Source organism: Apteryx mantelli, chromosome 3 (genome assembly GCF_036417845.1).
Source record: "Apteryx mantelli isolate bAptMan1 chromosome 3, bAptMan1.hap1, whole genome shotgun sequence".
Lineage (NCBI taxonomy): Eukaryota > Metazoa > Chordata > Aves > Apterygiformes > Apterygidae > Apteryx > Apteryx mantelli.
In genome coordinates this window covers 29,834,784-29,858,362 of record NC_089980.1, presented here as the reverse complement: position 1 = coordinate 29,858,362, position 23,579 = coordinate 29,834,784, and the positions used below count along the sequence as shown (strand labels likewise).

Here is a 23,579-nt window from a genome sequence, read left to right as displayed (position 1 = left end):
TTCTTATGTCTAAGCCTGGTGAACTCTGGTGAATGAGATTTTTTTTTTTTTTTAAGATTGGCTTTGGAACTTTGTTGTGATTTTTATAGTTTTTACTCTGCAACTAAAGCAATTATTTTTATTTAAAAGTTGCATTCATAGCAAGATTAGGCCTAAGGCACTGGTAAACTGCCCCAAAAGTACATAAAATAGTGTAATACTGAGTTACTGTGTAAATGTTTTGTCTCCTGACTTCAAGCTGCATTTATTGTTTCTCAAAAAGAAGATGGTTATCGTATCACTTTCTTGTGAAATTACTTTATTGCATTTCACAGCTGAAAATAGTAATTTGTTTATAATGGCATTCTAATAAAAGGAAAAGAAGAAAGTTCTATATTTGGAAAAAAATTAACTCATTCAAAATCATTCACATTTACAGGTATTATTTTAACAATTGTTTTTTAACAGTAATTATTTTAATCAGTATCTGATTTTGTTCTACTTAATATGATGTGGCTGAGGCTAGTAGTTCACAAAATTAGTATACTGAGGTGATGTTAAATAGCCTCATTTCTGAGTACATTTCAGTGAAAGTAAGTCTCCAGCATTCTGGAAAGTATATGTGTTTTTAGTGTATTTCAATGTAATTTCAAATATTTATATTCAAAGAACTGAGTTGCTTGTGTGAAAGCTCTAAAAATTAAGTGTAATATATTTGAAAACAAATCCATCCAATTACTGGTTAGATAATTTATTCTAAAAGAAACTACTCATGTTCTTAAGTTCTGCAATGAGCGAGCTTCTTAAAATTACCGCTTATTAATAACTTCTTCTTTTAGTTTTTCTGCAAGCATTTTCCTCTTCTGTAGTAATCTTTGTTTCTCTTCTGACATTGTCTATAAACAAAATGAAAAAAGATACAGTAGTAAACTGCATGGCTTTTTGGCACATATCCTGCCTTCTAATGCTGAATACTAATTAAAAATGTATGAGCCAAATCAAGTAGCTGATAGGAAATTTCCTCTGTAACAAGGAGCAGGTGAGTAACCTCATCTCCAGACTTGAGGCTGCAGCAGCTGCCCTCTCCCTGCTGCCTGTGCTGCTCCTCAGCAAAAGCCCCCCGCCCTGGGGCGACAGCACCCAGCCACGGTGAAACCAGCAGCGCTGCGTCTTTGCTGTGCGGCTGCTGAACTCTTCGACTAAGGTAAAAATTCATGATAACATAGCAGGGCTTAAACTCCGAATTACTCAGTCCTTGCCAGAGCTCTTGGTTACTCCAGCTTCGCAAAGGTGCGGGAAGGCACCAGCAGGACCGGAGGGGCAGCCTGCCCTCCCCTGCTCCCCAGCCCCAGCTGCCCCCCTGCAGCTCTGGTGCGCGCTCCGCAGGGGATGCCAAAGCGAGGGGACTCCAAGCGCTTGTGTCAATGCTCACTTCATGCTGATCTGTTTTAACATTATGTTCAATATTAATTTCAATCCTTATTCTAAGATAATTATGTATGTTGCATAAAAAAATGTTACAGTCCATTATACAGGCCAATTGGTACTGAAGACTATTCTGAATAGGAATATTACTTTCTGTTAAGTGTTATGCACTGCTAAGAAAGATTAGATGAGTTCTGGTGGTGCTGACAAACTATTCGTTTGTGAATATGGTCTTTCAAAGTCATTCATTTTCAAAAATGATTGAAAGAAAATTATGCCATTTCTTGGGAAGTGGATCCCAGAACTGACTCTTTACATGCGTCTCCCTTTCTTTCTACTGCATTGTACCTGTCTTCTTGAAAGAGGAATAACCTCAAATTCAAATGTTGCTGCTTCATTGTCTTAGAAGTTCCCCAGACAACAGTATTTCTGACATTGTGCACATAATAAAATGCTTAGTAACTTTGGAAAAATTCCTGAGGCAACAGAAGGTCTCTGGTCTTCAGTAGATATTCTATATAGCAGAGGTTAGGTGGTTCTGCTGACTCAGGTAAAACTCCTAGAAAATTTTAGGCTCCTTGAAAATGTGCCTCATGGAAACTCTGCTATTACTGGCTACATATTTCTCCTCCCTGCACTGTATTTGTGAATACAATGGCAATGAAAAGTAATCTTCTGGACAAATTCAAATGATTGTAATGGTTTTAAGGTTATTCACTGTAACAAATATTTCAGTCGTATTTTTCAAGTATTCAGTGCTGGAGAATGGAAGAAAGACGGTCGGGCAGTGACAGGATGACTGGTTGAAACACTAACAAGCACGTTGTGACTGAACCTAGTGCCACAGCATTTCAGTACCCATAGACTGGAATATTTGGGATAAAGATCTCATGAGAACTTGACCTTAGTACTACGGTCATGTAGTTCAATAGTACAATCTATTTTATTCTGATATACCGAACTATCTTGCAGAGCTCTCTCCATGATACATGTCTCTGAATAAAGGAGACTGTCTTTACAGGTAAGATCAATGCAACATTATTGTAAGGAGGTGAAAAGTGTTTAGATGTGGGAGAAGGAAAGGCCTTGAAGAACAAACTGCCAGCTGCACCTTTACAGCTGATGTGCCATTCTCTTTCTATGATTCCTATGAATCTTTCCTATGATTCCAGCTCTCTCTCAGAAGCATTTTTTTCTGCTAGAGGCAACTGGATAGATGACAGCAGCATCCACCTTTCAGACTGCCTTTCTAATGTCTTTCTAACATTTAGTTTTATCATAATGTGTTAATCAAGGATTTCTTCATTTGCAGTAAGAACAGAACTCTCGTAAGACATCAAGACAACTCAGCAAATTTATCTCTGCAAAGTAAGACTTTGCAAAAGAAAAGTGTTTTTCCTATATCAGCTGAAAAAAACCTTCAAGGATTTAAGGGAGCCCAAATGGTAGGTCATGGACTAGGAGCAAGCCAATGTTTTAGCAGTTCATAACCTTATATTAATCATGATTTAATGATAGAAGATTTAATGATACAGAACCAAGATAATGCTAACTTAATCATTAAAATTTCTTCTTGCCTTACAAACTTCTGCAAGAGCAGTAATCTGAAAATGATCTGCCACTACTTCCACCACTTGTTGCTTTTGTTCTGCTACAATATTCAGCAGCAACATTTACATCTTCACTGAAGTTAATATGCACTTTTTATAAAGCGGTCAGGTTGATTAAAATTTTTGAATCTTTCACCTCTTTAGGAGATAATTCCTCATTTTTCTGGTCAGTACTTGTCGGTGACAGTACATTATTTCTTGACTCTTTCTTCGTAGCCATCAGCATATCTCGTTTTTTCTTTAAGTAGTCCTCTCGTTGCCTCAGGTGGTGTTCTTCAAGCTCTGCTAAATTCTGGAATTTTTTTTCAATACCAAAAATTAATTTCTAAAGGTATGTGTATTATTACATATATGTGTATTTGAGATAAAAATAATTAAAACATTAGCCTCTAAAATTACTATCTGAAAAAAAATCCAAGCTTTAACCATAGCTGTCTATTAAGAACTTTTCACAAGGGCAAAAGCTGAAGCTATTCTAAAACTAGAACGATGTATCTGAACTTCATGCAAATTAAGTTGTTGAATACCCTAAACTGTTTTCATGTTGATAATTTGGTTCAATAATAGGAAATATACAGTAACACAAAAATAGGAAATATATTCTAAATGTAATACTGTCTTTTCACATTCTAGCTGTACGTTTGTTTTAAACTTACGAGTCCTTCGATCCCAGCTTCTCGTGCTGCATTTTCTGAATCTTTTCCAGCTGCCCTTTTCTTGGTATCTTCTTTCACTTTGGTACATGAAGGTTGAGACATGCTCTCTGTTCCTTTTTGTAACAGGTGTACTGGTTTTAAATCTCTCCTTGCAGATTTCTGTGATTCCTCTACACAGCAATTTTGCATAGAAACCAATTAGAAGAGCAGACGTATTAAAAAAAAAAAAGTTTCTTTCAATATCTGGATGTCTCTGGTTTTAAAATGGAACACTTTAAAAATCATGTTTCTCCCCTTTTTATTGACTAATAAAAGCTTCTTTCAGAAACATTGTTAAAATACTGTCTTTGCACTAAAAACACAATTAAACAATGTTTGACATTAGAATAAGTACCTGTGTACTTATGTCAAATGGTTAGAATGTAGTTTCATAGTCACTATTCTAATAGACCAGTTTATATCTAGACTGTACTTTCAATTTCCATCTTAGTTTTCAGTGCCAGGAATCGGCAGACTATAAGGCACACTGTAGCCAACTCCAAATACAAGTGTACTGGTTCAGCTTTCTTTCAACCGCAGAGAAATGAACCAGGAAATAATGTGTTTAAGTAAATATGTTCAGTTGGGAGAAGGGGAAGTGAAGCTCGAAAGAGGTGCAGGGCATTACAGTTGCACCCACAGAGCTCAATTACTCATCATCAGAACAGATCCTCCCCATGTGTGAGGACCTAACGGGGACCCACCACACTTCTATCCCGGGCTGGCTGGCCCACCAGGGAGCTCTGGCCAGCACTGGTTCAGACCAGGTAAGGCTCAAAGGACTTCTCCTCTCTTCCGCTCTCTACCAACTCCCTCGGCTTGTGCAAGACAGCGTTTCTGCATGACACCCTGTTCACCTGTTGCTTTTTTCTTGGACAAATGCTACCTCCTCACTGACAAGAAAAGTACAATTAAACCATGTACAGATTACAACTGTGCTTTTAACCTCTCTGCAGGTACCAAGGATAATTTTGCCTTGGATCCCACTGAACTCCGTGGTGTGCCTTTGATGGCATCACAGCTACTGAGTGAAAGCTTTTCCAGTCACTGGACTGCACAGCAGGGTACGGTTTCAGAACTTTATTAAGACTTCTCTTGACCTGACTGAGAACTGTGCCTGGGTAAGGCAAGTTGCTGCTCCTTCTGTACTTTTATTAAAAATGAAGAAGCTTTGGACTGTTTGAAGAACCCTGAGAATATCAGTATAGATACAATAGTACTGATGATAGTGCAATCTGAATTTTACTGTATTCAGTCAGTTTCTATCAATAATATCTGAGTTGATACATGTAATTGAGTGTAGCTAATTATAATTCTACAGTGCTGGACTTCAGATTTTTATGTAATGTTATCTTGAGAAATAACTTGCAGGAATATTAAGGTAAAAGTACTTCCCCTGGACTCTACTAGACCACAGTAACAGATGGCAAAGGCTGGCCCCACTAAAGCTAATGCAGGATAAACACCAACTCAATTGTTTTTTAAGTTAAAGCACATAATACACATTTAGCTCTTCAATGATGCTGCTTTTTCTAGTTCAAAAAGTTTATATATAATTTATATATATATAAAATCATGAAAAGGTAGGGGAAAGGCAAAGAAGAGGAAATACTATTCAAGTATGGAAAACAAATAAAGACAGAAATGTAAACCACAGGTCAAGTTGAAAAATTTCCGTTTCACTGAAATATGACTGCTAGAAGTTTTGATGGTCCTTTAATGAAAAAATGTCTTTTTATTTGACAGACAGAAGTCCTCAGAGGTACTGGGAGAGGACAGAGTTAAAACTGCTAGAAAAAAATTCCTGACACCAAGTCTGTCCAATTAAAAAAACAGAGCAAAAAAACCTATGCTGCCTGCCAAATACCTACCCTACAATCAACATTATGATTAAGGAAAGTTACTTACCAGAAAGTAGTTCCTTGAAATGTGTTGTGTGTATGTACATTTACACTGTGGCTGTCCATATTGCAAACACTCAAGCTGGAGATGTTTTTGTCTTAGCAGTACCTGTAGGATGTGATCATAGGACCCTCAGTTTCACTTAACCCACAAACCTGAAAAGATACTGAGAAGAGAAGGGAAGGAAGGTGGATAGTGAATGTACAAATAGACAACGCATCTCAAAGAAATAAAGTTACTGGTATGTAACCTTTTCTTCTCCTTTGAGAACTTGTCTACATGTACATTCACACTGTGGGTGACTAAGCAACATGCTTTTCCATGAGGACATTTAATGCAGAATCTTCTCAAAATACAAGCGTTCGGGACCACTCCAGCAGATGCTGCATCCTTCTTACATCCGTGTGATAAATGCCACTTGGTGCAAACACAAGTGGAACTTGAAGTAGCTGCCCTGCAGGTACATGGAAAGGGAAGTGTTCACCAGGAACGCTGTAGAGGTTGCTTGCACTCTGAGGTGTTGCGCATGACCTTTACTACGAAATCTGTAGTAGTGCAACAAGTTGGGTTGTCAAAGTGCTCCTGGAAAACTGGTTTTGCAATCTGTAAACTATTCATTATTACTAATCTGTAAACTATAAGGGGATCACCAAAGTGAAATTAAGAAAATTAAGTTAATTGATATTAGATTAAAATTCATCATATAGTGGAAAATTTTAAGGGGGTCCACAAACTGAAATCTCAGCTTTCTAGGTGAAATGGAACTGGAAAAAGTTAACGAACAGGTTGGGTAGTTGAAGGAAAAAAAAATATATATATATATATATATATATATATATATATATATATGCCAGGGAAGGGAGGGCGGGGGAGAGGGAAGAGAAAGTTTTCTTCTCCTCACTATGAGAACTGGTTCATGCAAGGGCCGCATTGCCCGGAGAGCCAAGACTCCTGGGTATGAGACTTCTCCCTGCTCTCGGGTTGAGAAGGGCTAGCTGTTCTGCTCCTCAGTAATGCAGCCCGGAAGAGCGAGAAACATGCAGCCAGGATCTGAGAGCAGGTCTGGTGGCAGTGGGGGTCAGGGACTCATCAAGATGAGAGTAGAAGACAGTTACTCTACTACTGTAGAAGCACACAGATTTAGTGGGTAGTTCTTGCCGAGTCCCTTCCCAGCGTTGAATCTGGCACCAAGAGGAAGCAATTCAAGCAGAGGAGATGATCCCATTATCAGACATGAAATTTTAGTTAGGAGCCCATGTTTAGAAAGCAGGTAATAACAGACCCTTTTGGAGGCTGTTCCTCAGTTCTGGGTGAGAAAGGGATCTGAAAGAAGAAGATTTCCAAGGCAGATTCTTCTTGATTTTTGCCTTCTCTATCCAAAACCACTTTTCTAAAGGGTGATACTGGAGGGTAAGCTCTGACGAACTTTCTCAGAAGCCTCTTTGGACAGGTTGCCACAAGATGCCAATCCTACACCGATGAGGATGACTTCCAAGGTGCTAAACTGCTTGTAGGCCTGTCTCTTCTTTGGCATTTAAAGAACATCAAGAATGCTCAGCACCAGTGTGAGTGGACACCTGGACAGCACAGAAGAAAGGCTCCCAGATCTCCTGTCTCTCAAGCACAGGATTAATAGCAGACAGAATATTTGCTAGGAATGCACCTGCGTTCCAAAACAGGAAAACAACCACTACAAGATAGATGTAATTTAATGGTGCCCTTGCAAAGCAGCATGACTACACAAAAATGAGAGGTATACGAGCAGGCTAGGAGAAGAAAAGAACGCAAGTATACCTGCAGCTGAAACTCAGGGGCCTCCTGCATGCTTCTGAGGGTGCAAGGGAGAGAAGAAGAGTTCAAATGAAAGTAACAAAACTTCAGAAGAACGGAAGGGATAAAAAGGAAAGAAAGATACTTAAAAGGTTAGTGGCACTTTTTTGTTGTGGGTTTTTTTGTTTGTTTGTTTGTTTTTTTGTTTTTTGTTTTGAGTTCTCTAATGTGAAAGACAATAAGTTAGTTTAAAGGAACAGAGGGTTCTACAAACACTGCATCCATTTATGGCCACAAAATGGAAAGCAAGGAGCAAGTATGTTCCACAAGTACAACTAAGGCTAAAAATATCCAGCTCAAGTGTCTGTGATGATATGAAAAATTTCAGTGTGAATGCATACAAAGACAAGTACTAGAATCAGGAAAAAAAACCTGAACGAAGTACAGGCTATTTTCCATGGCTGGAGTTTTATTCTTGGAAATTATCTTAGAATATTAAGCTAAAATTTTTTCATGAGCTTGTCAAAGAGAGCAGATACCAGTGAGATGTAACACTTATTTTTGAGGGTTGTATTTATACATACCCACATATACACATACACACATATGTATGTATGTAGATATATATATATACACACACACACACACACAAAATACATGCTCTCTACAAACACACACAAATATATATGCTTCATATTATCTAAGAATTTTCCCGCTTTACTGGAAAGATCAGCCTTCTTTGTGCTTTAGCTGGTACACAAATATACCAACAAAGAGCACCTCCTTCATAACTAGTGATTTTTTCCTCACTGTAAAAGCACTGGCTTGGTCATTACCTCCAGTAAACAGTCATCTACAAAATAATTCAAACAATTTTCACTGTATAACTTGGGTAAAGTTCAAGTCTACTTAAGAAAGTTCCCCTTGTAATATATTATTTTGTTAAGTGTCACAATCCTATTCAAAAACAAAAATGTAAAAATTAAAAATTGAAACAGGTAACAAATCCAATATGAACCAAGGCAAGAAGATTCAGTCTGGTAGTCTGACTGCTAGGATTGAGTGAATCTTAAAAGTTTAAGGTTGGTTCTTTCAAAAATATTTTATTACTATCAAAAAAACGTTGTACAACTATCAATTAAACCTATGATAGCCACACACAGGGAGAGAAATCAGAATTTTTTAAATAAATGATTTGTATTTACTTACAGGGAAAACATTGTTCTTTGCAATAACAATGGCATATGCACATAAATTGAAAGATGAAAACTGCTGTTAGACTCCCTTTTTTCCTCCTCTAATAGAGGTGGTTTATAAATGTTACTGAATCATAAAATAACTCATGTTGGAAGGGACTTCTGGAGGCCATCTAGTGTAGACATCTTCCCCCAAGTAGGGCTAACTTCAAAGCTAGATGGTTACTCAGGGCCTTGTCTAGTCAAGTTTTGAAAATCTTGGTATGATTTGACTCTTCGGTAATTTGAAAATAATGTCATAGTGCATACTCACTATTGCAAAACACTTCCATAAAATTACCTAATGAAAATTGTGGAGTTCCTTCAAAATCATCAGCTCCCTCCACGGACTCCTTAACTTTTACAGCTTCTCTGGAATCTCTTGGAAAACTGTATGTAACGTCTGCTGATTTAAATTTATCAAGTGCCTTAAATTAAAAAGCAAACAAAAAGAAGCATTACATTTCCTAGCACCGCACTTTAGGCATTAAACTATCAACCCACAGAAAACAGTCAAAAGAACTTTCAGTTAAAATTGTGTTGTTTAAACTACATACTGTATTGTTAAAGCAAACAAAAGAAAACCACTTGTTTTATTAATAGGAATGTTTGTATTTGCTTATAGTCATAAATCAGCACTTTTTAATTTTAGTTCAAAACCTCTTATCAACAGCCAGAATTTAGAATATTAGGTAAACTGGTGTTTTGCTTCCCAGCTACAAATAGATGATGTTGTGTGTGTGTGTGTGCGCATGTGTCATGCTTTACATGTGACTTTCACATACACCTCTGTCACCAGAAAAATATAATAGGAGATAGAAAGATAACCAGGAACATACACTGAAGTTAACGCAGAAACAGAGAAATAATCAGCTGAATGGCAACAACAGGTCTGGATAATATCTGACACTATTATTTCACTTCTACGCTAGTCTGACAAATCTTGACAGTACAGTGCACCTCTCTGGAAATAGTAAAGCCAGATAGCATTTGCCCAGAAAATGTCTAGGCTTTTCATCAATCATCTAATTCATGCCAGAACCTTCTAGTATTCATCAAAATAGCAAATTATTTTTTATTTACAAAAATATGTAATTCAGCAATTACTATTACCATCTCTGTCCAAGTGAATTAATGTATTCAGTGAATTCATATTGCTTCTGGAGTCAGATTTCCTGCAAATGCATACTAAGTTTTGCATTATTAAACTATTTTAGGGCAGGTACTATAACTGAGGGGGAGTGACAGAAGACATCCTGAAGGGGCTAGTGATGCTAAGGTAAATTTAAATAGCACTTTCCACATGTCCTTTGCTACAATTTCCTTTGGACCAAAAAGAAAGAAAAATTAAGAATTCCACCTTTGATCAAATAATGCTTAAGTACAAAAGGTAAGTTTTGTCTTTATGAAATACGCAGTGAGACTCATGTTTTCTAATAATGAAGGATATATTATTCTGCTTCCCAAATTATTAGGAAGCATATCTTATAAAGAAGTACTACCTGAAATCAAATGCTGTTAGCCCTAAAGGATAAATTGAAGTATTACAGCACTGTGCACATATTCTAGGCCAAGAAGAAACAGAATACAACGGCTGGACTGAAAAAATGAATAGGGAGAAACAGTAAACAAAAGTAACTACTCAGCTATATATATATATGTATGTACACACACACACACACACACATTTTTTTTTAATCTGCTTTGTCAGTTAAGATTTTAAATTCTTAAGTGGCTCAATGTTTGTATAGGACATAGTACAATAACCCCTTGAATTTGGTTGGGCCCTTGAAGGTATTGATTGGTGCTACTGTACTCTGGCTTGTTTTGAATAGAAATGCTACAGTATTGATATTCTTGGCTGGTCTATAAAGACTTGGATAAGTCTGCATCTAGATACAATGTCAATTCTTAAAATGAGCCAAATCTGAAGTTCCAGATTGTTTTGTAAGAAATCCTATAGAACAGGTGACTCATTTCCTGGAATGTATTATTGTAATATGGGAAACAAAGACTTTTGTCACTGCTTTTCTACAGCATCCTTATTCTATAGGATGCAGGGCGAGACATTTGATTTGGAGGAATGTCCCAATTTGTTTAGGACTTGCATTCAATAGCATAGCAATCATCTGCACTTATTATGGGTTTGAATTCAGGAGTAGGACTGGAAATAAAGTAACTATCTCTGTGGTAGTTAGGTTTGGTATCCAGGCAGTTTCCTTTGTCAATTCAGGCTGAAGAAACAGAGTGCCTTCTCTTTTCAAATTTACTGGGCTCAATTTCTTAATGGCAAAAAAAAGAATAGAAAAGCAACTGTACTCCCTTTTGAAACAGCCTACATTCCCAGCTATTTTTTTATGTGTTTTCCTGGTGAAGAAGAGCTTTACTGACACATTTCCACCAGAGATATTACTGCTTCCCTGAAGCAGCCTTGCTCAACAGATTTCAATTTGCTTCTTAGTTGCTTAACCACTGGCAATTTAGTCAGTCCACTTTTACATTCAGTTACCTTTCTACAGGGTTTACTGTGATGGAGACCAAGTGACATTCTAACTCGGAGAGGATTTCTAGTTCCTGGTGATTAGATTCTTGCAGCATTGTGCAGACTTAATGAATAACTATACTGTCTGTGAAGTGATCCTTAAAATTCCTGAAGGATTATGAATGCTATCATCTCTAAGAAGCTTATACTTTGAAGTCTCTTTGATCTTGACAATATTGGTAATTCAGATGTTCTCTGGATCTGAAAGGTTGACATCCATTGCCAGGATTTTAGAACTCTGATACTGAAGAGGGAACATGCTTACTATATGAGCTCCACCAAATGACTGATGGTTAATGGTATTATGTATAACACTAATGTCAGTAACACTATGAAGAAAAATGTAAACAACAGAGCAGACTTTTCAAAGAGAAAAGTCAGTAAGACCTTCCTGACAAACCTTTTATTTGCTTTGGATGGTACATACTGGATGGTACATATTGCCTTAAAGTGATATAGTTAACACATGAGACAAAAGTATCAAAGTATTTCTTAATCATCAGCATAACTCATCTAGAAAAATAAGCTACTGACCTCTTCAGTCCTTTTCCTTTCTTGCTCTATTTCATATTCTTCCTTAGACTTCCTGTAACACAAAATACAGGTAAACTCAAGACTTCTTTAGTATCAGTAAATATAAATTTAGCACTGCTTAAATACTTGAGGATTATCAAGATCTCAATATAATGTGAATTTGTTGAAATGTCCAAAATACTTTCATGACTTAAATGAAAATACAGTCTTAATAGAAATAAAGAACTATGATAAACATATAGACTGAAAACTGTGGGTTCTAATTTGCCCTGTGCTAAGATAACTGTATAAGAATTTCTAGAGTATCTATCCCTTGTTTCATTTGTTGCTTTAAAGATCGGAAGGAAAGTGTTCGCAGAAAACAGAAGGAAAATAGCATAATTTAAAATAACCTGAATGGACTAATTTGATATTATTTGTTTATGATTGTTCATATCCGTGTGAACTGGGAGTGGAGGAGAATCTTTCTAGCTGTATCAGTCCTCACGCACCCCCTCAGATTATAGCAAGAGTCATTGTACACAGCTAGAAAGAAGCTGTGGGAAAGAATAAAGCCTACTGCAAAAGCAGAATTTGCCTTTCCAAGGCTTTAAGGGACGCAGAGCAGGGCACAATATTCTAGTGGTGCTAAGGAGTAGTAAAGCTGCTTTAAGCAGACCTACAGCGTTGATCCTATCTCTCCAGATCTGTGTTTAGGGTGTCCCCAGAAGAAGGGATTACAGCTAACACGCTGCTACTGTCCAGAGTCCGTGCAGGTCTAACCTAGGTCTAATTTTAGGTTTAACTCAGGATTCAGGAGAGAAGGGATATGACAGGGCTTATAAAATCACACACCATTACATGTGTCGCAAAGACAGTTCAGCATGATGGAGTGGTTATCCCTGTGTCTTTAAATATTCCTGATCACACCCACTCTCTAGCACTATTCATTTTCTAGTAGGATTTTGACAAGAACATTCATGTCACCCCGAAAATGAGGAAAGTTTCCTAGAAAAATCTGGAAGAGTTAGGCCCTATATATTTTTCTCTATTAAAATAATGTATGAGGTAGGACTGATTCATTTTTACCTTAGAACCTCCCTGAGGATTTTCATTTCTTGTTGTTCAATTTCACTGAATACATCAGAACCATCTGTCAAACAGTCAGGCAACACACCTATCAAAAAATCAGGGCAAAATTTATGCATTACTCTTAAAAAACATTATTTTGTATTCCCTTTGGCATCATTCTTCAGCCAGAGCACAGAAAGAAAAACTACATCTAATTCTTCCTCTCTGTAGCTGTTTCCAGAAATATTCTAAATCCTGGGCATTGAGTTTGTGGCAGCAAAAAGGCAAAGCGCTCTGAAATACTAAAATTTGGACATCTAAAAGGTAAACCATAAGCCATACTCTACACTGACCATCATACAGTATTCCCTACAGGCTGCAGAACAACCATGACTAACTAGACAATCATTTTCCTAATTAGCTGCTGGGCGAAACTTCAAATTTAAAAATTACTCTCTCTGAAAAACCATACATGCAGTAAGAACACAAAACAAAATGGTAAAACTGTAGACATGGAATAAAGGGGTGAGTAGATGAAAATCCTCTCAAACGTCATCAGAGCAGCATTGTTGGGTATAAATTATTTGCTCTTCCTTAAAGGTAAGTATACATTAGAATGAAGGTCATAACTTCTGCTTTCTATATGGATTTTTCATGTGCAAATGTGCAATGTGATTTGCAAGATAAATGTGGCAGAGGGTGAACAACAAGGATGTTGATAGTCTGGATTTTGCAATTTGCATAGCAATGATATGGTGCTAAGTGATATAATTACTTTAACACTCCCAAAATTGTCAACAAAATTCTTTAGCAGAAAACTAAAGCCAAATTTCACAGAAAAACTTTAACTTTTCAGCTCTATTTTCCTATTTATTAGAAAGACAGCAGTGGCTGAGAATACAAGCCAAGGACTAAGTATTGAAATCCTGGTCCTGCTAAAATCAACTGAATGTTCTTCATTAATTTCAACTGGAACTGGACCAGAGCTCCATACTCATTATTTATCAATCATGGATCATGTAGTCATCAAAACACATAAAAAGATGAAGCAAAACCCCACATTTATCATTTCTTACCATTTCTTTCTTTAATGATTCTAATAGCTTGCAATTGCATTTCAATATTTTTCTGTACCATCATTTCTTTAAATAGTCTGAAATCTTCTGCTGCCAACACTGTTTGCAAAATGGCCTGCAGGAGGGAAGATAATCATAAATGAATTAAAAATCCTACAGAAAGGATCACAATCATTTCAGTTTGCTTGAAATTATATTAAGATTTAAATTCTGCTGAACATATATTTTCAGTAATTAGAATTAATTCTCCTATCTGTCTACTTTTTCTAGTTATATAAGTTAAGCTAATAATAATAATAAAAATAAAATCTAGAGTTCTTTTCTTGCCTATGTCCTTAACTCATCATGGCTACAATAACGTTATCACAAAACCTGGAGGCTTTCCCAGTGTAAATTTACTGCTGCAATTCATTTGACTTACTGAACAAAAACTGTAAACTTGACTGAGGGACGTACACTGAAGAATCTTGTTATACATTTAGGAGGAAGTATGTAAACAAAGCTCAATTTACTGTGGCAGCAGAAGCGCCTACTTCTCTCCCCAGCAAACCTGAGACAATTCTGAAAGGTATCTTTGAGCAGATGAAGTTCTATAGAATCATGCCTTGTCTTCTCAAGGCCAATTTTTGTTTTCCAGATTTTATCATTTTATTACAAAATTAGAGGAAAATATCATCTTTTGCCTTTACGGAACATGTCTATTGCTTCAACCTTTTAGTTTGTCTGCTATCGTAAATGGACAGAAGACTAAGGAAAAGCCGACACATCTGCAATTAAAGGTGAATGACACACCCTAAACTCTGGGGTTTGTTTTAAAAAAAAAACAAAGCACAGGAGACAAATCTCTGCTAAAAAGTTTCTGACACCACACAAATATCTGTCATTAACTTAAAGATATAACTTTGCTGGTCATAGTTCATTATATGAACAAATACATTAATTCAGGTTTTAGAAAATTAAAGTTTTAACAATAAAACTTTTCAAAATTTCATCTTTGCCCTGCTATATTAGTGAAAATATAATGAAAAATTAATTAAATCCATACATTTCTTAACAAAGAAAAACATACCTGTGAAGTGTGTGTCTTTGCAAGAGGAGATGAAAAAGCTTCTTGAAATTTCTCTTCACTAATTCCAACTTCTTTAAGATAGCCTTCTATTAATTTTTCAACCTATAAGAAAGTATAACCTTTACCTCCTAATAGGTTTTTCCCTTGGAATCATATGACATTTTTTCATAATTGTATATTCTTTACTGCTGCCATTTTATTTTTCAACTCGCAAGAAAATCACTGCAAGACTGTAACTGATTTTCTGATACTTCAGGCTTGATTTACTTTCATTAACTGTTAAGATTAACATTGATTTTGCTTGCTGAATTTGGTTACTACTCAATTTAGCTTCTCCAGTTTCCAACAATCTCCTCTCTCTGCCTTTTCCCTGGAATCCTGGCTAGTATTTCATGTTATTTTTTGCCGCCTACATAATTTCAGCCTGACCCTGAAGGATAACAGGCACACAGAGCAAAATGGATGTTGATCTGCATTTAATTGTTTTTTAACATAAACTATTACCATGCCTTATTACAAAAAATATTTTAGATATCTGTGTGCATTGGTTCATAGGTATTTTAAGAATGCTCCAAAAATATTCTGTAGCTTTTTTCTAATACTTAAAAGTTAACTCAAAGATTTATCAGAGCCAATAGTGAACAAAATACAAGCTGTATGTGTTTCCTTTCAGTCATCATGTTGCTTGTCATTTTTAACTTGACAGAAAATACCAAACTTATAGTATTTTAGCTAAAGGATATAGCAATATGACTGAAAAATATGTAACAGCACATAAAAAATATGACTGTATGTTAAAGTTTCTTTTCTACATACCTGGTGTCTAAGCATAAAAAAAAAAAAATCATATGGCAACTATATAATAAAACTTTTGACGGGCAATGGTAGAAAATTATAGATAACAGATGATAGATAATAACACAATTAGAAGTTCATCTAAATAAATACTACTAAACATTTTTAATTATACTTCTTAGAAGTCTACCAAAGTAGTGAATAATGCTCACCAAAGCTTGGTACTCCTGATAAATTTCTGTGTAAGACAACTTGCTTTCTTCTTCATCATCAAAAACTTAAAGACAAATATTCCTGAGTTAGTGTTTGAGGTACTAAAACATTGAATACACACCACAGAAATTAATTTATTCCTTAAAGAGAAAGATTAATCATATTTTGAAAGGTTAAAAATATTAACTATACTTTTAAAGGAATATTTAATCATATGACAGCATAGGGAATGATAAATAACAATAAAATATTCTGTTTTTCACACATTCTGGCTAAGAATGTACTTTGACAATTTAATGTTCTGCTTTAATTAATATTCAAGGTTTCAGATTTTTCCTCTTGGAAAAAATGTATGGAAAAGTACTGGCTCAATAACTAGAAGTCAAATATTCATTTGGTCACAATACATTGTAATTAACTAATATGAAAAAAAGTATAACAGAAATGGATTTCTAAGCAAGTTGAGAATTCAGCAGATATGTACATGAAAAACCAAGTGTTAGTATAAGAACTATCGTGAACTTGCGTAAGGTCCTTCTAAGACTGCAAATGATTTATATAAAGCAGAAAAATTCTCTCTCTCTACATATACTTAAAGGGAGGGTGTGTTACCATTCATTTAACAAGAATTCAGTGTGATGCAGGAAAAGGAGACCCTGACAACATAAAAACAGATAACCCAAAAAAAGGAAATCTGGTGTAGGTAAATTATTTTTTAATTATATCTATCCTGGTTTAGACAAAATGGGTATTTGTATAGTATAGGCCATCCTAAGACCATATTAACAACTCCTGACTGGAAATATCAAGCAAATAACATCGAATAATCTAGAATAGATGGAAACAGCAGAAAATAAGAGAAATAGAAAAACAGCTTCCTTTTTTGAAAAATGTACATTTTCAAATGCATATTCAAATTTAAATTAAATTCATCATCTCAACAATGAACAGAGGTAATGTAAAACCTAGAGATTAAAATGTAGGCTTAGAAGTAAGATATCCTCAATTCCCTTCAAGATTAGCCACCCTGATATGTTGGAGAAGTCACTTTCCATCTTTTGAAGTCATTTGAGGAATGGGAATTCCACTTAACCAATTGATGAATGGATGTGATTTTTTTTTTAAAACATCTCTCATGAAAGATGGTACCAATGCGCATAGAAGTAGCATTAGTTTCACATAAATTCATAGTGACTTTTAGAAAGGATCATTTCCCAGCTGTGACAGACAAGAGACAATGTCACACTCAGTCTTGGTAAGATGTGATCTGAGATGGCTGTTCCTAAAACAAAAAGCGCTTGTATCACTTTGTAACAACCTATAGCAATGCAACCACGAAAATCTAATCAAACAGTTCAGGCCCTCTAAATAAGCAAGGGAAACATACTTTTTAAATGACATGATTTTGGAGAATCAACATTGCTTTTGTTTCATTTCTATACAGGCAAAATACTTTAATTTTTGGGGAAAAAATTTTTTAAAAAAAGTAAGTGCTTTTAAAATATTCATCTAGCACATTTAAATAGTAGTAAACATTTGTTCAGCAAAAAGGTACTATAAATCTCATTCTTAAAAAAAATTCAGCTTCTGTAGCAACCACCATATTACTGAACCCAAGAGGATGAAGATACTTAACTGCCTCTATTGTCTTCTGCATCTCTTCCCCTTCAGGGGATCTCTATTATAGCTCTTGCAGGCCCTAACCTTTTTGTCTCTGCTTCTCTGCTCCCTGCTACTTCCTGCTGTTCCTTTCCTCCCTGAGCACCCAGAGGAGTGCTGAGAAAGGGCTGGTACTCCTCAGTTGATTCCCAGCCAACAGCTGGCCTCACGCCGTAGAGAGGACACCTCTGAAGTCCTCGTGCTCCTTCCACAGCTGCAGGACAACATGGAAAGCAAATTGGAAAGCTTGTACTGACTGCTCTCAATTTTCAGCATTTGAGCCAAAAGAGGATGAAAGTAAGTGCCAAAAGAAGAGAGTTCCAGTCAACACCTCCTCTGATTTAAATGGCATTAAGGAATAGCGTGTTTGAATGGGGATCGTGGATTTTTCAGAGTCAGGATTCCTTGATTCTGCAGTCATTATCTTTCCTTAATGTTTTGGTATAGTCTTTTGTCACCCGACAGGAACAAAGATCTGGAAGAACACCAGATCAAGGTAATCCAGGGGACCCAGGTATACTGGGAGACAAACTAATTATTTTTCTGTTGAAAACTAACATCTTCACTAGGAACTCTCAAACAGGATGACAGCTAAGTCAAGTCTGAGTTCTCCCTGCTAAACTGAGCCACTGACTATCTTAACTCATGGACAACAGCTGGTAAGCAAACTTGAGATAACTATTTTAATTTTTTTTTTCCCCTCTCTAAAGTGACCACTGAGGAGGTTCTCTGTCCTAGGAGGTAAGACAGTCATAGGCAGTGATACCTATTTATTCCTTTGATACCTTGTCTTTATCTTCTCGCACTCAATACTATAATCAAGCTTACACAAAGTAATGTTTCAGTCAATGCCTTAAAACATCTGAAAAAATTTGAAAATCCCCCTCACCTTAAAGACATACCTACGGATTTAACTTCAGTTTAACAGCCACATAGAAAAAAAATTATTCAAGCCACAAGAAATTAATCAAATCCCTAGGAAGTCAGGTGGAGAAAGAGAAAGCAAACTAAATTATGAATAAATAGAAAATCGCTAGAATCATTTATAATTCAAAGTGCAAGGACTTGGCCTGACTAGAGTTGCAAAATAAATTCCTTATATACCAATTACAAAGACTCAAATTCTGTTTTGGAAGAATCACAGAACATTGACAATTAATCAAAAATCATGCTAATTTACCTGCTCAGCCCAAAGGCTTTAAAAGTTTCAGAACTAAAAGAATTCTGTCTTGACAAAATATTTCAGTATCAACAACATTTACAAAAATGTTGCGGTGCATTTAAAGAAAGGAAAAGCAAACAGCACAGGTAATTGCATCTATAACTCCAAATGTCTTTAACTGTGCTTTCTTAGGAACTCTAACATTGCAGTAACACTTCTTTAATCTTTTCTTAGAGAGCTATATTCTCAATAGCTTCTGAAAGTCATCCAACAACTCTCCACAGCACAAATCATAACTCAGAAGATCATTTGCTGTAAGGACTTTCTCTACTTTATTCCTCTTATTTCTGAGGTTGAAACAAACTGACAGGAAGAGACCGTTGTACAGGCACACTTCACACTAAATGCAAGTTTACTGAAGTTCCATAAATCTTCTTACTGCCAGTAAATTCTATTCAGCCTTCTAAAAAGAGTTCATTACTCCAGAGTGGGATAATCAATTCCTCCGATTCCTAAAACAAGAACAAGCCAGTCCTCTTAGACTGTTTGCATAATAATTGAAGTGTCTGAACAACTGGTCCTCCAGTTTAGACCTCCTTCCCTAGAGAAAACTTCTACTTCAGATTTCTCTATTTCTTCCGTGCTGTAAAGAGTCTAGAATCTTTACCTGTATTTCTCATCAGTATATAAGGGAAGGGCTTAAATACTCACAATGATCTTGCCTCAGACAAAGATTGGGAAGAATGGAAACAATTCAGGATAAGTGGACTTGTTTAGAAGCTGTGGTCTGAATCAGCAGTATGTCTGTTTCACTCTAAGCACAAAATAAAAATCCCTAATGGACCTTAACAAGACCTACAGCACAACAAGAGGGACTGCCCAGCTGAGACCAACCATTACAGAAGCTGTCCTAGAGCCCAGAGCAGGATGGAGGGGAGGAAAGAATAAGTACAAGCTGGTAGAACAAACTATGGTAATAACCATTCTACTTTGGACTTAATCATTGTTAAGTCCCTAGAAATAAGATACTATTTGAAGGTCTTTGTTTTATAGCTTCAGTATTTTTGCCTCCCTATCATATCACTCTGCTTAAAAGAAAGCAAATGTCACTCCAGTCTTCAAAAAGGGCAAGAAGAAGGACTCAGGGAGCTACAGGCCAGTCAGTCCCACCTCAGTCCCTCGAAAGGTGATGGAGCAGATAATCCTGGATACCATTTCCAAGCACGTGAAGGACAAGAAGGTGATCAGGAGTAGTCAGCATGGATTCACAAAGAGGATGTCATGCTTAACCAATGTGATAGCTTTCTATGATGAGATGACTGGCTTGGTGGATGAGGAAAGAGCAGCGGATGTCATCTATCTTGACTTTGGTAAGGCTTTTGACACTGTCTCCCATAACATCCTCATAGGTAGGCAAGCTGAGGAAGTACAGGCTAGGTGAGCAGTGAGGTGGATTGAAAACTGGCTGAATAGCAGAGATCAGAGGATTGCGATCAGTGGCGCAAAGTCTAGTTGGAGGCAATAACTAGCGATGTACATCCAGGGGTCAATACTGGGTCCAGTCCTGTACAACTTATTTCCCAATGACGTGGATGAAGGGACAGAGAGCACCCGCAGCAAGTTTGCTGATGATACAAAACTGAGGGGAGTGGCTGATACACCAAAGTGTTGCGTTGCCATTCAAAGGGACCTCAACAGGCTGGAGAGATGGGCAGAGAGGAACCTCATGAAGTTCAACAAAGGCAAGTGCAGAGTCCTTCACCTGGGAGGAACAACCTCATGCCCCAGTACAGGTTGGGGGCTGACTTGCTGAAGAGCAGTTTTGCAGAGAAGGACCTGGGGGTCCTGGTGGACAAGCTGACCACGAGCCAGCAATGTGCCCTTGTGGCCAAGAAGGCCAATGGTATCCTGGGGTGCATTAGCAAGAGTGTTGCCAGCAGATCCAGCGAAGTGACCCTTCTCCTCTACTCAGCCCTGGTGAGGCCACATCTGGAGGACTGTGTCCAGTGCTGGGCTCACTGGTACAAGAGAGACATGGAGCTACTGCAGCAAGTCCGGCAAACAGCTACTAAGATGATTAAGGGACTGGAGCATCTCTTATGAGGAAAGGCTGAGAGAGCTGGGCCTGTTTAGCTTGGAGAAGAGAAGGCTGAGAGGAGATCTTATCAATGTGTACAAGTATCTGAAGGGAGGGTGTCGAGAGGATGGGACCAGACTCTTTTCAGTGGTGCCCAGTGACAGGACGCGAGGCAACAGGCACAAACTGAAACACAGACGCTTCCATCCAAACGTGAGGAAAAACTTTTTCACTGTGAGGGTGACAGAGCACTGGAACAGGTTGCCCAGAGAGGTTGTGGAGTCTCCTTCTCTGGAGATATTCAAAACCCGCCTGGACGCAATCCTGTGCAACGTGCTCTAGGTGACCCTGCTTGAACAGGGGGGTTGCACTAGACGATCTCCAGAGGTCCCTTCCAACCTCAACCATTCTGTAATTCTGTGAAAAATGGTCCATGCTTAAGGCAAAATACAACTGCTTTGAATAAGAGAATAGTTCAACACAAAATCTTATGATCTGTCAGGTGATACTACAAGAACAGATCTCATTTATAGTAACCATGGAAAGTTATCCTTAATTAGTCTGTGACAGTATGCTTTAACATTTTTCATGTGTTAATGTCTGCAGGCTTGGTGGTATCACAGGCTAAAGTTTTGAAACATGATTTTTCAAAAATCATAAAAGAAAGCTTCCTTTTTTCTAGATGATTTATGCATGTATCAAAATTGGACTGATTTTGTACCTGCTTAAATAAGCATTTGGGAATCTACCAATGGACTCCAAATTGCAGTTATTTTGCTACCATAAGGAGCCAGGTGTTTCGAGGCAGAGGAAACAAGCTGTTCTGTAAGTAGCAGAATTAATTTAGCCTGGCTTTGTGCAGTAGAGATTTATTTCCTTTTCTCCTCTCCGCACACGTAGACCTACAAAGGTCTCCCTAGTAGCCTGCACATAGACCTACAGATCTATCCTAGTCCGCCCTCACACTGCTCATACTTCCAGTTAACCTTGGGTACTCCCTCAACTTATTCCACAGTTCTCTCAGTTCTTTGTCCTGCTGCTACCCAAAAAAGAAAATGTAACTATAGTTGTTTCTGAGCTAAGCTCATGCACAGACCAGCTAGCCTACAAAACATAAGCAATAACCACTGACTTCTTACTGCAGACCATCATTTGTGAGATAAATTAAGGTTTCTCATCTCTACCTGCCAATTTTCATAAAACTGCAGGAGTTCAGTTTTGGGACTTCTACTGTTCTGTCACGCTGGCCAAACAGCAATTTTAATAGTATAATCTTTTTTTGTTAGGAAGGAAGTCTTTTAAAATAGCTATAGAAAAGTATTAAAGGTCTCCAAATGGTTTCTAGATACATTGTTATGAAATAACGTGGAACGAATAACTCACTTGGCATAAGGGGATCATACTGCAAGTTCATGCCAAAGTCACTTGTATGAACATACAAACTAATGAATGTAAATTACGACATCTTAAAAATCACCTCTTAAACAATGAAAGCAAATCCACTTTGGTAGGTTATGGGAGCGGAGACTGTTTTTTCCAAGAATAAAAGACCATCTCTCTAAAAAAAGGTATGAATGCTGCAACTATAGCTTTGTAAAACATGAAGGCCATTTAATGAAAAACCACTTTTAAACAGAACCTACAGGGCCTCAAACGTCCTTGTAAACACAGAACACTGATTTGCAATTATGATTTTACGTGCCAAACACACACAGCACATAAGAAGAGTAGTGGCTTAGTATTCCCGCCTTACAGTGAAGGCCTTGACCTATTTTGGACGTTTCCCTCGTTTCTGAAACAGCCGGCAGGGTGTCAGCTGGCACCCCCTCGGACGCCCCCGAGACGACCAGCGCCCTGCAGCCGTTCACTGCCCGCTCATTTTTATGCTCGTACTTGAGGCCACAAGCCCAGAGAAAAGGGGAGCCGCCGCCTCCCCTGCGGCGGGCGCGGGCAGGCGCACGCACCCCGCCGCCTACCCCGGCCCGCCCGCGCATGCGCAGCGGGGGCCGCGCAGGCCCTGGGCGCTTGCGGAGTGGGGTGGGATTGCGGAGGGCCCCCAGGCGCTCCCGCCGTAGCGCTGCGGGCCGGAGCGGCCGGGCCCCCCCCGCCCTGCCCCGCCCTCGCCGTCTTCCCCCGCTGCTCACCCTCGCATTTCTGCTCCATGAACTCCAGGATGGGGACGGACCAGGCGGGCCCCCGCAGGAAGCCGGCGATGCTATCCACCACCCACTCCACCTCGGCCTCCTCCTCTGCCGCCATCGGCGGCGGCGGCCAGGCCCGGTGGCCCCGCGGGAGGCGCGGATACGGCCGCGGCCGTTGGAGCGCCCGCCGGTCGCTATAGCAACCGGTGTCACGGGGGAGGGGGCGCGCGCCGCACGTAGGTCTCCGGCGCCCTTGGTGCGGGGGGGGGGAGGGAGGAGCTCGTTTCCGGCCCGGTCGCTAAGGAGACGGCCGCGAACACCGCCCAACGGCTGTTGGGGCGGGGCGGGGCGGAGGCCGGGGGCGCTAAGGGACTTAACGGGCTTAGAGGGGCCGCGCTGCGGCGGCCGTTAACGGGCGGGTCGAGCGACAGGAGTCTCCGGAGGGAGCTGCGGCGTGCGCCCGGGCCCCGCTTCGAGGCGCGCTCCCGGGTCGCCCCGCGCGGGGAGGCCGAGAGGGGGCCGGCTCCCCTGCGGCGAGGTAGCCGTCCGCGCTGCGGCAGCTGGTGCTGCTGTCTCCGCTGGTGCTCCTCAACCCACGCGAAAGCTGCGCGCTTCAGCATGCGGTGCCGCTGTGGAGGCGGGCTC

At 38.7% G+C, this 23,579-nt stretch overlaps 1 protein-coding gene across 1 annotated transcript; it reads right to left on the bottom strand.

Moving 5' to 3' along the window:
- Nucleotides 1-655: 655 nt before the first annotated feature.
- Nucleotides 656-23,186, bottom strand: CFAP36 (cilia and flagella associated protein 36). Its single transcript, XM_067293027.1, has 10 exons — nt 22,938-23,186; nt 15,895-15,959; nt 14,888-14,989; nt 13,819-13,933; nt 12,761-12,848; nt 11,693-11,744; nt 8,918-9,044; nt 3,671-3,840; nt 3,151-3,306; nt 656-875 (listed from the first exon to the last, which is right to left on the bottom strand). The coding sequence occupies exons 1-10, from the start codon at nt 23,050-23,052 to the stop codon at nt 789-791; spliced, it is 1,077 nt and encodes a 358-aa protein (XP_067149128.1). The 5' UTR covers nt 23,053-23,186; the 3' UTR covers nt 656-788.
- Nucleotides 23,187-23,579: the final 393 nt, after the last annotated feature.

Coding starts and splice junctions, on each gene's coding strand:
- CFAP36 (XM_067293027.1), bottom strand. CDS start 23,052: ATGGCGGCAGAGGAGGAGGCCGAGGTGGAGTGGGTGGTGGATAGCATC. Junction 3,307..3,670: donor AAGCTGGGATCGAAGGACTC/GTAAGTTTAAAA, acceptor AAAAAATTCCAG/AATTTAGCAGAGCTTGAAGA. Junction 876..3,150: donor AGGAATTATCTCCTAAAGAG/GTGAAAGATTCA, acceptor TTTTGTTTATAG/ACAATGTCAGAAGAGAAACA.